This window comes from Pipistrellus hanaki (genome assembly GCF_964339955.1).
Source record: "Pipistrellus hanaki genome assembly, chromosome: 11".
NCBI classification, from domain to species: Eukaryota; Metazoa; Chordata; class Mammalia; order Chiroptera; family Vespertilionidae; genus Pipistrellus; species Pipistrellus hanaki.
Genome location: NC_140513.1, coordinates 37,190,117 through 37,203,035, shown reverse-complemented (window position 1 = coordinate 37,203,035; position 12,919 = coordinate 37,190,117). Strand labels below are relative to the sequence as shown.

Sequence of the window (12,919 nt, the reverse complement as noted above, 5' to 3'; positions counted from 1 at the left end):
TGAGATTTGGGGATAGGGTTGGGGATGAACATCTTAACAAACAAGAGGTTAAGCTTTCTTGATGTTCTTTGCTTCCTTTTCAGAAATGGGTCAAATTTCTCCGTGATTTTGAGAACTTCAAAGCTGCTTGTGTCCCATGGGAAAATAAAATCAAAGCAATTGAAAGTAAGTACTCAACAGATCTCAGATGGGAAGGTTGTCCTAGATAAATGTCTCCTAAGCTTATCAGATGCCTTTCTTAGTGGGCTTTATGTGCCTGTACAACTCACAGGCACATAAAGAAAACAAATAAATAAACCTTCATTTTACATCTGTTTTGCTCACTGTGAAGACTTACTAGTACTTACCCATCACAGCACTGAAGATCCCACTCTCCCTTCTTACCAGAATATCCCCCTTCTGACCTTGTTCTTTCTCCTACACAGGAAAGTCATTATTGTGCACAACGACATCGAGTCATATCATGGGAAGGCAGAGATTTACTTGGGCAATGAGCATGACAATGAAAAATATATATACACCCATGTTAGACAATAATCAAAATGAATGTCTAAAATGAATGAAGAACTCTTAGAGCCTCATTTTCAAACCTCTAAAGTAGAATAAGCAATAATCATCCAGGAACTTGCTATCTGAATATCATATTATGCCTTCATTTTTATACAATATTCATAGTGTATATATTTTGTTATATATATAAAATAGAGAAATATGCTAATTAACTCAGATACCATAAAGGGTTGACCAGATAGGAGGAGGTTGGGCATAGCATTGGGGGCAGGGCAGTGGCAGCCATGGCTGCTTCAAGGGCCAGAGAGGGAGGCAGGGCCAGACCAGCAGTGGGTGGAGCTGGTGCGGGGCCCAGGGTGGGTGGTGCTGTGTGATTTCAAATTGTGCTCTGGGCTCCTAGTACTCAAATAAAAACCTATTTAGAACAATTCTCAAGCTTATAATAAGGCAACTAAAATAAATATATATATATTGTAAATATAATAATAAATTATTTTTAAAAACAAAGAATATAAATAAAAAGGGATACCATTTTTTCAAAAAATATTTTTATTGATTTCAGAGAGGAAGGGAGGGGGAGAGAGATAGAAACATCAATTATGAGAGAGAACTATTGATTGGCTGCCTCCTGAATGCCCCCCTACTGGGGTTGGAGCCCACAACCCAGGGATGTGCCCTTGACTGAAATTGAACCCAGGATCCCTCAGTTCCCAGGCTGATGCTCTTCCACTGGGCCAAACCAGTTTTGAGCACAATCTTGCCATATTCTGGTTTCTAAAGGTTTTGAGTAGGACCCGATTTTCCCTTGCCTTGGTTTTCCGCTGGGTAAATGTTGCATTGCATTATTAAAACGGGGCCTCCACAAGGAAATAGCACAGTTGCTGGATGCTTCACTGACACAATTGTGCACACTTTTGGAGTTACTATTCCACGCCCTCAATCTCTCGCTAGCAAATGGCAATGAATTAAAATATATTAGCTCAATAACTACACTCCCTTCAACATATTTTCTGTACCATTCCTTTCTGCTTTATTTCCTCAACATTTACAATGATCTCAAATACTGTCTTTTGATTGAATGTTTAATATCATTTTGTTTTATTTTACTTGCATCCATTTCTTCTGCAAGACAGGAGAGCAGAGATTTTGTTTTATTCACCCTTGGATCACCAGGCCTAGAACATGTTTGGCCTTAATAAATATGTGTTAAGTAAAATTATATATCAACAAATTCTCCAAATATCTACCATTCTGTGAAATTGAAGGAATTAAGACACATTAAAAAAAAATTGAGACATCGTGGATTCATGAGGTTTTAACTGTGCAGCTAAAATATGGTACCTTAAGATCCTACTACAGTTTTGTTCTTGCTTTGCCATAGATTAGCTGTTGGCACTGACTGAGCCAGTCATTTAATCCCTCTGGGCCACAGTCTACTCATTTCTGAAAATGATAGGGTTGAATCTTGATCAGTTATGAGATGTATCCCAAGATATTTATAATTAATGATAGAGCAGGTTCCAACCCTAAATAAGAATGCCATGCTCACTGGTGTTGCAATAGCCTGCCTTGAGTGTGATAGAAACAGATGGAATTATTTTTATTGCCGGAAGTTGCTTGGTAAAATGAGTTACACCATCTATCATGTACATTCCAGTGGAAAAATCAAATTGAGAGCTACCTTACACTCCTTTCAGTTATCTTTCCTTTTCCTCTCTTCCCCCAGAAAATTTGGAACAGTCAAACTGGACAATTTGAGCAAATGAGGATTATTTCCCCTTCAATATGTAATTTAATATTTTATTAGGTGGTCCTATTTTCTTCACCTTTAATGGTGCTTTGCCTCCCTGTGGAGAACTGACCTTAATTTTCTGTTCTATCATCATCACAACCATCAATTTATTGAGCGCCATCATGAATCAGTCACTCTACAAACATTATTTCATTTAATCTTTATGTACCTGCCATGTGCACATAAGCCTTGCTGCTTTAGAGTTGTGGCTCAGTTGTCTCAGAATTTGTTAGTCGAAGAGCTGAGATATAAAGTGAAGTCTGTCTGGGCCCCAAAGCATGTGCTTTTCCCAGTAGGTTATGCCCATTTTTACTTTGAAGAAGACATAAATTTCTTCTTTTGCACCAGGTCCTAGGGAGAATTCTACCAGGTCTATATATGATGAGTAGTTGTAGATTTCTTTAATAGTTATTCTATTTGGGGCATTATTTTCCATAATAAGTATTATCAAGTATTTATTTTTTTAAGACATTTATTTACTTATACATTTCACATTTTGTAAGATTCCAATAATACTATGATTTTAATGATAGTTGAAAAGTCTGAAACCTTTCTAGGAGTATACTGGCAGAGTCATTGGGTTGGACTCACCATCTCACAGAAAATAGCCTACCAAAGACAGGGAAAGCATGTGTCTGCGATGGTGTTTGAAGCTGACCTGCATGGAGGAAGTGGGACTTGGAATTGTTTTTCTAAAGGTTGAAGTCTTTTGCCCTATTGACTCTGTTATTTGGGCAATCCTTTTATATCTCTGGCTCTCTGTTCCCCTATTTGGAGTTCGCAAAATTCCAAAATTTCACAAAATTCAGTTTAACTAGTTACTACCCAAGGCCTTGTTTAACTCAAGATTCTATGACTTTATAAATTACTATCAGTTTTAGATATATATGCAAGCACATGACATTCTTTACTTCATACTTTTGAATGCAAATGATTGAAATCGTTAAATGGAAAGCAGATTTATATTGAGAGACTTCATAATTAACTTTTTCTGTGAGTTCTTTTCAGAAAAATGTAGGTTAAACGAGTACCCTATTTTTAAATTATATATTTTATATTATAAAACTAATACAAATTAATTTTCTCGAAGGAAATGACCATTTACACTTACAAAAGGATCAGAACTATTTTAATCTCCTTTGAAGTCAGAATTATCTAATGTATAATACCTCATCTAATCTTCAGAATAAGCTTGACTTGACTGATTAGTCAATTGAGCAAATACTCACTTAGCACCTCCCATTATCAGGCATGTTTCTAGGCACTAGCGATGCTGTGCTGACCAACACAGGAGAAGACTCTGCTTTCATTGATTTTACATTCAAATGACTTAGTGTGTGCCTGTGAAGAGGGGAACTCACATTAAGTCTGAAACATATGCTGCTTCCCTCTTGACCCCAATAAGATCTGGATCCCGTTTGCCAGTGTGGACCAGGTACTCACCTGATGACTACCAGCTTTTCTGATATACAAAAATAGATTTGATAACTCCAACCACAAAGGAGTGCTGTGAAATTCTACATCACATGGGGATGCCATGGAGTTTTACTGTCTTGCCAGCCTTGTAAAGAGACCAGGCCTAAAACGCCAGCGTTGCCTGAAGTAATTCACATCATTAACTACATGGTATTGCTCATTTTACTGAAGAAGCTGTATATTTGTACTCCTGGGAATTATAATCTATACCCATTGTGACATTGACATTACCATTCAAGCCATGGATTAAATCATTGAGTGTCTTTCAAACTGGAGATTATAAATTAGAATCAAAATCTACTTCTCTCTAATAGAATTCATCATCAAAATGAAGGTATAATTGGCCTGTTTTTTCAGACTGGGAAGATCTTCAGCTAGGCAACCATAAGCACAGATTTTAAATGCTCCTTCAAGTTTCTTTGTTATCTTAAGGGCTCCAGAAAACACAAACTTGCCACATTTACCTCCCTATCCCTAGACCAGTTGGAAAGAAACTACTTTGTATCCTGGCCAAGGGAGATGGCATTTATATTGTACTCCTGCAGCAGGTGATTTAATTGGTATTTTCCAGTTTTGAAATGCTCACAATTTATCTGCTTGTCTTATTACCCATCTGTTCAAGAGGAAATTATACACGATGACAGACTACAAATTGCTTTGCCTTAGTAATAAATAACCAGAGGGAGTCTGAAACTTTAACCTTTATTTAAAAGAAATACAAGAAAATTCAGGAACAAGAATATGCATAAGCCTAAGGCCTTACATTAATACATACTAAAGACTTTATTAATAATACATTATAGAAACAGCATTTTATTAGTTACTAGAGGCCTGGTGCACGAAATTCATGCAGAGTTGGGGGGGGGGGTGTTGTCCCTCAGCCCAGCCTGAACCCTCTCCAATCTGGGACTTCTCATTTAAACGGGCAGTCGGATGTCCCTCTCACAATCCAGGATTGCTTGCTTCCAAACTGCTTGCCTGCCTGCCTGCCTAATCACTGCCTAACCACTCCCCTGTCAGCCTGATCGACGCCTAACTGCTTCCCTACTGGCCCGATTGCCCCTAATTGCCTTTTCTTGCTGGCTTGATCACTCCTAACTGCCTGCTGGTGCCAACCTGGTTGCCCCCATCTGCCCTCCCTTGCAGGCCTGGTCTCCCCCAACTGCCCTTCTCTGCAGGCCAAGGTCCCCCCAAAGTGCTCTCCCCTGCAGGCCTGGTTGCCCCCAACTGCCTTCCTCTTCTGGCCATCTTGTGGCAGCCATCTTATGTCCACATGAGGGAAGCCATCTTTGATCACATGGGGGTGGCCATCTTGTGTGTTGGAGTGATAGGCAATTTGCATATTACTCTTTTATTAGATGGGATAGTAAATAGAAAAAGAATTAGTCATTTATGGGTACCATCCAAATGGGCAAATTTGACTGACATTAGTGGCTCAATGGATATTACCTATATCCTTCAGACACAAATTTATTGCATATTTATCACATATACATAGTTTTTAAAATTGAACTATGATTCTATTTGAGGAGTAATATAGTACTGTGGCTAAGAGAGATCTAGATTTGGAGTCAAACATGTATAAATCAACACTACCCTGGCTCCATCATTCACTAGCTGTGTAGCCTCTGCTCCCAAGTCTCTGCAAAATGAGTACAATATTTCCTTCTTACAGGGAGTTGATGATGGGTAAATGAATTAACATGCAGAGGTCTCAGAGCTCTTTGAAACAAAGATTCATTAGATGGTAGCTATTATTGTTACTAATGAAGTCTTGGTTCAGTTTAATGTCTGTGTTTCAGTTGTGTTTTTTCCCCTAGGTTAAGATCTTTAAAGCCTTATATATATGCCCCCCCCCCCCCCCCCCCCCCGCCAACCCACCTATTCCCGTTGCCTCCATTGTGTGTGTATGTTTTTAATTCCCCATCCTCACAGCAGGACTAATAATACTTAACTTCACCAGGTTCTAGAAGCAGTAAAACGAGTTGATGCTGATCAAGTTCTTACTATACAACACTGACCATCAACATTCAGGGTAGGGAAAAAGTAGGTTTATAGTTGTTTGTATGTAAAATAATACAATGATGAATAAATAATAATTGAATAATAAACTCTGTGTTTCATGTATTCACAACTGTAAACCTACCTTTGCCCTACCCTGTATATTAGCAGTTACTACTACTACTACTCATTCTTATTCTTTACAAGAATAAGTAAGTTTTATCTGAGAGACTAAGTACATGGAAATGGCTGTTCTTTATTATCATGCTCTTTTAGCCATACTGCATTAAGGATTCTGTTTTTAGTGAATGCCAATTTTTGTCAACAACCTCCAGTAGGAGAGAACTGCTAGGATAAATGGACATAAAGAGGGAAAATTTCTTTTTCATTTTTATATTGAGATAGGGAAATGTCCTATAGAAACGTAATGCCAACCAGTTGAATCGTTTTCTCTCCTTTAAGCTTTTTTTTATTTTTTATTTTTATTTATTTATTTATTTTTTTGGTTATTCTTGCCCCTCTGCCATTGGTAAGTGTCATGTGGAAGGAACATTGTTTTCTGGATTCTGTGGTCTTTTTGACTTGTGTCTGAGTTTTTCCTTCAATTACTCTGGTTTTAATGAAATTGATTTCCCTGCAATTTATTTTCTCTACACTTTGGATTCAGTAAAGAAAACAGATAGATATGGCTTCTCTATTCCCAAATAAAATCATTGTGAAGCCACTTTCAAGTCTGAGAACTGGAGTTTGGAAGATTTGGAGTTTAAATAAAGTATATTTTATCTATAATAGATACAGGTTATAGGGAGAGGGGATACTTTCTGAGACATTTAATGTGCTCCTCTTTTTTTTTTTTTTTTTTTTTTTTAAACCATTAGATATATTTATACTCATTTGCCAGGGGTTATGTGTTAGGGACTGGGTGAGAGTGTAGTATTAATTAGAAGACCAAAACTACAAAAGGAAGGAAGAAAGGAGGGAAGGAGGGAAGGAAGGAAGGAAGGAAGGAAGGAAGGAAGGAAGGAAGGAAGGAAGGAAGGAAGGAAGGAAAAAGGAAGAAAGGAAGGAAGAAAGGAAGGGAAGGAGGGAGGAAGGAAGGAAGAAAGGCCCCTATCCTGTGCTTGGGACTCTACACCAGAGGATGTCAAGTGTGATTCCAAGGGAGAGCTTACCCCAGATACCTAGTTCTTCTCCAGTCAGTGAGTCACTGTAACAATCAACAAGCTGGAAGAGTCCACTGCTTTCAATAAAACATGACAAGTGAACCTGGCTGAGGCATTCCTCAGGTATAGTTACCAGAGAACGTAGATAAGAGCCATGAAACGATATGAAATCACTGGGAGCCAAGCAATGATCCGATGTCCTGAGAGGGGCGGATCTGCTTCGGCCTTTCTGCACTTGGGCCAGTGCATCTGTTTGCAAAGCAGGTGTTGGGGTGGGGAAGAAGTGGAACAAGCTTATGAAAATAACACAATTTTGGAACTCTACACTCCTCTCTACACCCAAAGTGAAGTGAATCCAAATATTCAGACTTCAAATGAATTGGTATCTTTTAAAACATCTATACAGATATTACCTTCCTTTCAAATTTCTTTATAAACTGCCTCTGGGCTATGGGGAAAAGTAAGATGGTACCTAAAGAATAGACTAAGTTCCAAAAATAGAGGTATGACTCTCCCATTGAGCCCCATCTCATCTCAGTCAGCAGAGGCTGCAGTTTGCTCCACGTGAACCTCCCTCCTGTCATGTTTCATGTTTCATGTTTCAGAGACAGAGGGCCCAAGGGGAGCATTGGTCCCTGGAGGTGTTTTGCTGAATGAGACAGGACAGGAATGATGCAGCAGGTGACTAGAGCTAGTCATTGTTCTTTTGGGGCAACAGAAAATGAGAATTGGCAAGACAGGGAAAAGTAGCCTCTTGATGCCGAACCTTAAGCGATAATCAGATGATCTCTGGCTTTTGTAACTCTATGAACTCTCAGCCTGAGACTTCAAGTCCCTGTTTTCTCTTCCCTTTCTATTCTCTAATTTAAGAGAATGCTTTTATTTATTTTTTTCCCATTCAAAAGTATCAAACAGCCGGGACCAGTTTGGCTCAGTGGATAGAGCGTCGGCTTGAGGACTGAAGGGTCCCAGGTTCGATTCCAGTCAAGGGCATGTACCTTGGTTGCGGGCATATCCCCAGTAGGGGGTGTGCAAGAGGCAGCTGATCGATGATTCTCTCTCATTGATGTTTCTAACTCTCTATCTCTCTCCCTTCCTCTCTATATAAAATCAATAAAAAATATATTTAAAAAAAAAGTATCGAACAGAGCACTTCACTCTATGCTGCTTGCGGCAGGTGCAAGTTGACAAAACATTCTTGCCTACCCCCTCAATTTATTTCCAGAGTTGAAGTGACTTCTTAAATGTCACAACTGCCCCCTCCCTCCATTGCTTAACACCTGTCAGTGACTTCTTATCTCATTTGACATAAATCTTCACTTTCTCTCTTGCCTTAGGAGGCCCTTCACAGTGGGGTCTAACTTCTTGTTCATAGTGCTCCCATACAGGCTTTAGTTTTGTTCCTCAATTGTCTGAGCTCTTGCCTCCCTCATGGTATTTGTTCTCACTCGTTCCCCTGCTTGAGGAACTATTATCCCCAAGCTGGGAGTGTTTCCACCTCTTCCTCCAGCTTCAGATCTCTGCTCAAATGTTACCTTCCTGACCAGCTATCTAAAGCAACCCCTCTCAATACTTATTCCTCTTATCTGGTATAATTTTTCTAATAATATAAGTATGTCATATTATATATACTATATATGCTACATCCATATATATTATATATATAATCCATTATCATACACATATATAAAATGTGTAATATATATAATACATATACATATAATATATGATGTACAAGTTCCAGTTCATGAATCTGTGCACCAGTGGGGTCCTTGCCTGGCCTGCAGGATCGGGCCAAAATCGGCTCTCCAACATCCTCTGAGGGGGTCCCAGATTGTGAGAAGGTGCAGGTCAGGCCAAGGGACCCCCCAGGAGGGATGCGGGAGGTTGGCCAGCCAGGGAGGGACCGCAGGAGGGCTCCAGGGTGTATCCAGCCCGTTTTGCTTCATCTAGATCAGCCGGACCCCAGCAGCAAGCTAACCTACTGGTTGGAGCATATGCCCCCTGGCGGTCAGTGCCTATCATAGCAAGCAGTTAGGTAGCCTTAGCATATCATTAGCATATTATGCTTTGATTGGTTGAATGGCTGACTGGCCCACTGGACACAGCATAGTAGGCTTTTATTATATAGGATTATGTTAAATATATTTCTTTATTTTTTTAATTTTTAAATTCCCACATATTTGTTGTTTTCATACCTCACTAAAATGTAAGTTGTATTAAGAAGTAGCCCTGTCTGTGACACTGTGCTTCACATCTAAGATAATTCCTGACGGAAAATGTGTGAAGTGGATGACCTTCAGCTTTTGCACTGTACTTGTAAAATGCCACTATTATGGCACAAGATGGCCTGTAGGACAACCATTTATAAGGGATGTGGTAAACTTTTCGAGAAGAGTATTGTTTGCCTGGGAGAAAGGAAGATGTAGTGCAGCAAGTATGTATAATTTTAATGATAGCTAACTACTGACCAGGCACTGTCGTAACCACTTTACATATACTATTTGCTCACTTAAGTATAGTAACTCAAGGAATAAACTAAGCTCTTCAGATGGCAATCTTAGCTGCTAAACAAAAAGCAGCTTTTCCTCGGATGGAGTATAAGGTATAGGTCATGATCATTTATGACAACTACAGCTACACAACAGAGAGCACTTCCATCATTAACACCTTCTCTTTCAAATAGAAAAAGAAGAATGCTGGAGACAGTAAATGTGAATGGAACCAGTACTATATTGCAATGAGCAGATTGATTTTGGAAGGTTGTGAAGACATAGCTTTTGTTCTGTCCTTTCAACTTTTTAATTTTTTCCTCCCCCCCTTTTTTCCACTTACAAACACACAAACCACACTATACTAGCCTCAGGTGTACACCCAGTGACCAGACATGATGTAACTTACTAAGTGATCATCTCAACAAATCCTGCACCCACCTGACACCATACAGCCGTTAGGACACTATTGACCATACTCCCTGTGCTGCACTCACATCCCCAGGACCACTCCGGCTCTTGCCCTGTTTCCTTTCAAGCTACTGCCCCAGTGCTGGAGCTCGGAGGGACAGGGAGTGAGTCTGAGTAAGTCCGTGTGGCCTTTTTAAGAGATACTGTTTGGAACTCCAGAAGCCTAATCTCACTCAAAATCTCTGCTGGTTTTTACAGCCAGAGATTAAGGGGACTTCTCTTCCCAGCACTGGAACCCTGGGCTTGGAAGCCTGGTAGGGGCCAGGAGATTTTGCTCCTTAGGGGCGACCACTGCAGCTGATATATTCCTCCTGATTTTTATCCATTACGTGTGGGTGTGGGACCAGCCTGTTCTGTGTCTCTGCCCCTTCTACCAATCTCCGTGTACCTTCTCTTTAAATCCTTAGTTGTAGGACTTTCATTCAGCTAGATTTCAGATGGTTCTGCATGAGGGTCATTCTCTAGTTTAGTTGTAAATTTGATGTGGTTGTGGGAGGATTTGAGTACTGCATTTACCTATACACCATCTTACCCAGAAGCTCCTAACTTTTTAATTTTATTTTTAATAGGTCAGTTTGGCTCATCGGTGGCTTCATACTTCCTCTTCATGAGATGGATGTATGGAGTAAATATGGTTCTCTTCGTTCTGACATTTAGCCTCATCATGTTGCCAGAGGTAAGACTCTGATTCTAGTTTACACAACACACTGCCACAGGTTTCCCATGTGATCACCTCTTAGAAAAGCTCCTTTTTTCTGTAAGAGTAGAATGCATATTCTTCCAGTAGATGGTAAGCATCCCAAAGAGGTCTGGTTAATCTACCCTTAGAGTCATAGTATTTGTGGCAAAATTAGTCTTCAAAATGGTGCCCATGGACCAAAAGTCCTAAGACATCCTTGCTCTAAAGGGTGTCTGAACCTCCTGAAGTCATTTGTAAAATGTCACATGTATGTTTACATGTACATTATTATGGGAAATGGTTTATGGCTTTGTCAGATTCCTAAGGTGGTCCCCGGGCCCAAAAGGAAGAAAGAGGAAGGCTTTGTTGCCAAGTTTGCGTGGAAAGAAATGCTTCTCAATGCAACTCAAGGCATCCAGCTTTTCTATACTAAAGAAACATAAATGAGTAAATTTCTTCCAAAGTAAGATAATCCATACACACACACACACACACACACACACACACACACACACACACACACGGGTGGAGACCCTTTGGACCAAGGTCAGAGAGGAGAATAAAACAGATTGAAGATGAAGGAAAAGCCCTGAGCTGATGTGGGGAGAATTAGCTAAGGCCAAGAAGCAAGAGTGAGGTTGGGGTCTTTCACCCAGGTGAAGTTAAATGACTCAAAGATCTCTTTGGATGTTTACTATACATAAATTGAGCTGGGCTTTATTTAATCTGCAAAGGGTCTTTGTAGGTACCAATATTTCAAAACCAATTTGTTCAGTACAGCATTGAAAACAGCCAAAACTTGGTGTTAAAAATTTTTATCCCCATGGTTTCAAATCAGGGCCCATTTCAGTATCCGGCCTCCATTAGTATAATCATACTCATAGTGCCTTACATTCATTGAGTTCTTTGCTTTTTATAAGTGTAAAACACTTTCATTTCTTATGTTTAATGAGCCTCACAAAAAATTTATGAGGTAGATTATAAAAGATTTTTTGTTCTTTCATTTAAAAAATGTGAAAATCGAGTCCACAATGCTTAATGGATTTAGCTAGCATTCCAGTGTCGCAACCTTTCACATCTAGGGTTCAGGATCTGAAGAAGGGGCTGATGCACAAACAAAAATGCTATACAAGAAATATGAATTTAGAAGGCACTGGGGGCCAGAGGTGTCTCTTTCATGAAGAGCACACTGAAACCCGGGTGTCATCTGCTTTTATTCACTTGAATACACATTTTCCCTTTAGTAATGCATAGAGGCATATCAAAGGTAAAATTTGGTAAACAGTAAAAGGATTATCAGGTTAGGGAACTGCCTTCAGCCATTGAGCCCACCGCAGGGCAATATTATGCTGATTTTCAGCCCTGTTGAATATCAAAGTCCATTGGCCTTCCAATGGGTCTTTTTGCATTAATATGCTAACTACTATTGGTTTTAATCCCAGAGTGATTTTTTTTCCCCCCTTCAGATTTTGCACCCTAATCTATTAGTTGTATAATCCTGAGGTAATCCTGGGGGTTCTATAGCTATTTGGCTTGTAGAAAACAGTAGACATAGATCAGAATTCCTGTACAGTTCATCTCCAAGGAGAAAACTTTCAAGGAATGCAGCAGAATGTGTTTGTATTTTATCTATTTCAGATTAACCTCAGCTTTATTTTTGCTCATCTCTCTAAGGAAACTTGAAACTTTAACACTGGCTACTGTGATACATCTTAGTGTCAGACTCAGGTTATATATAACCATGAAGAGTTTTCAGCAGAATTTACTATTTCTCCCACCCCATGCTGCCTCCATGTGGAGGAAATGAAAGATTGAAGCTAATTTGTTCCAACTATATGAAATTGCAAAATCCCTGATAATATACAGTAGAGGGAGCTAATATGTGTTCAATTGGGTATAGTCCTAGAACTGGGAAGCATATTGGCTTTGGATGCTTTTTACTAAAAAATTGATTTTAGAGAGACAGAAAGAAAGAAAAGAGAGAGAGAGAGAGAGAGAGAGAGAGAGAGAGAGAGAGAGAGAGAGAGAGAGAGAGAAGTTGTCAATGAGAAAGAGAAATATCAGTCAGCTGCCTCCTACACACCACCTACTGGGGATCAAGCCCACAATCCTGACCAAGGATCAACTGGCAACTTCTTGGTGCATAGGATGATGCTTATCCAACTGAGCCACACTGGCCAGGACAAGCTTGGGATGCTTTTTACAGGTTGTGTTAGATGCTGAGGGGCATCCTGTTTTTTTGGGCAATGATTACCGACTCCAGAGAAAGAACAGAAGAGGATGGGTATCCTTCATGCCACCTTTACAGAATCACAGAGGCCAGGGCTGGTCACCG

The 12,919-nt window shown here is 39.7% G+C and overlaps 1 protein-coding gene and 1 long non-coding RNA gene across 2 annotated transcripts in view; both read left to right on the top strand.

Moving 5' to 3' along the window:
• The window catches only part of LOC311630502, a 760,408-nt gene that overhangs the window by 200,224 nt on the left and 547,265 nt on the right, over positions 1-12,919 (top strand). The window lies entirely within an intron of this gene.
• Positions 1-12,919, top strand: part of TMC1 (transmembrane channel like 1) — a 270,648-nt gene that overhangs the window by 206,267 nt on the left and 51,462 nt on the right. The window contains exons 9-10 of the mRNA XM_084899506.1: positions 84-165; positions 10,475-10,581. Of these exons, the coding sequence (XP_084755632.1) occupies positions 84-165; positions 10,475-10,581 (189 nt within the window). The remainder of the gene's footprint in view (positions 1-83; positions 166-10,474; positions 10,582-12,919) is intronic.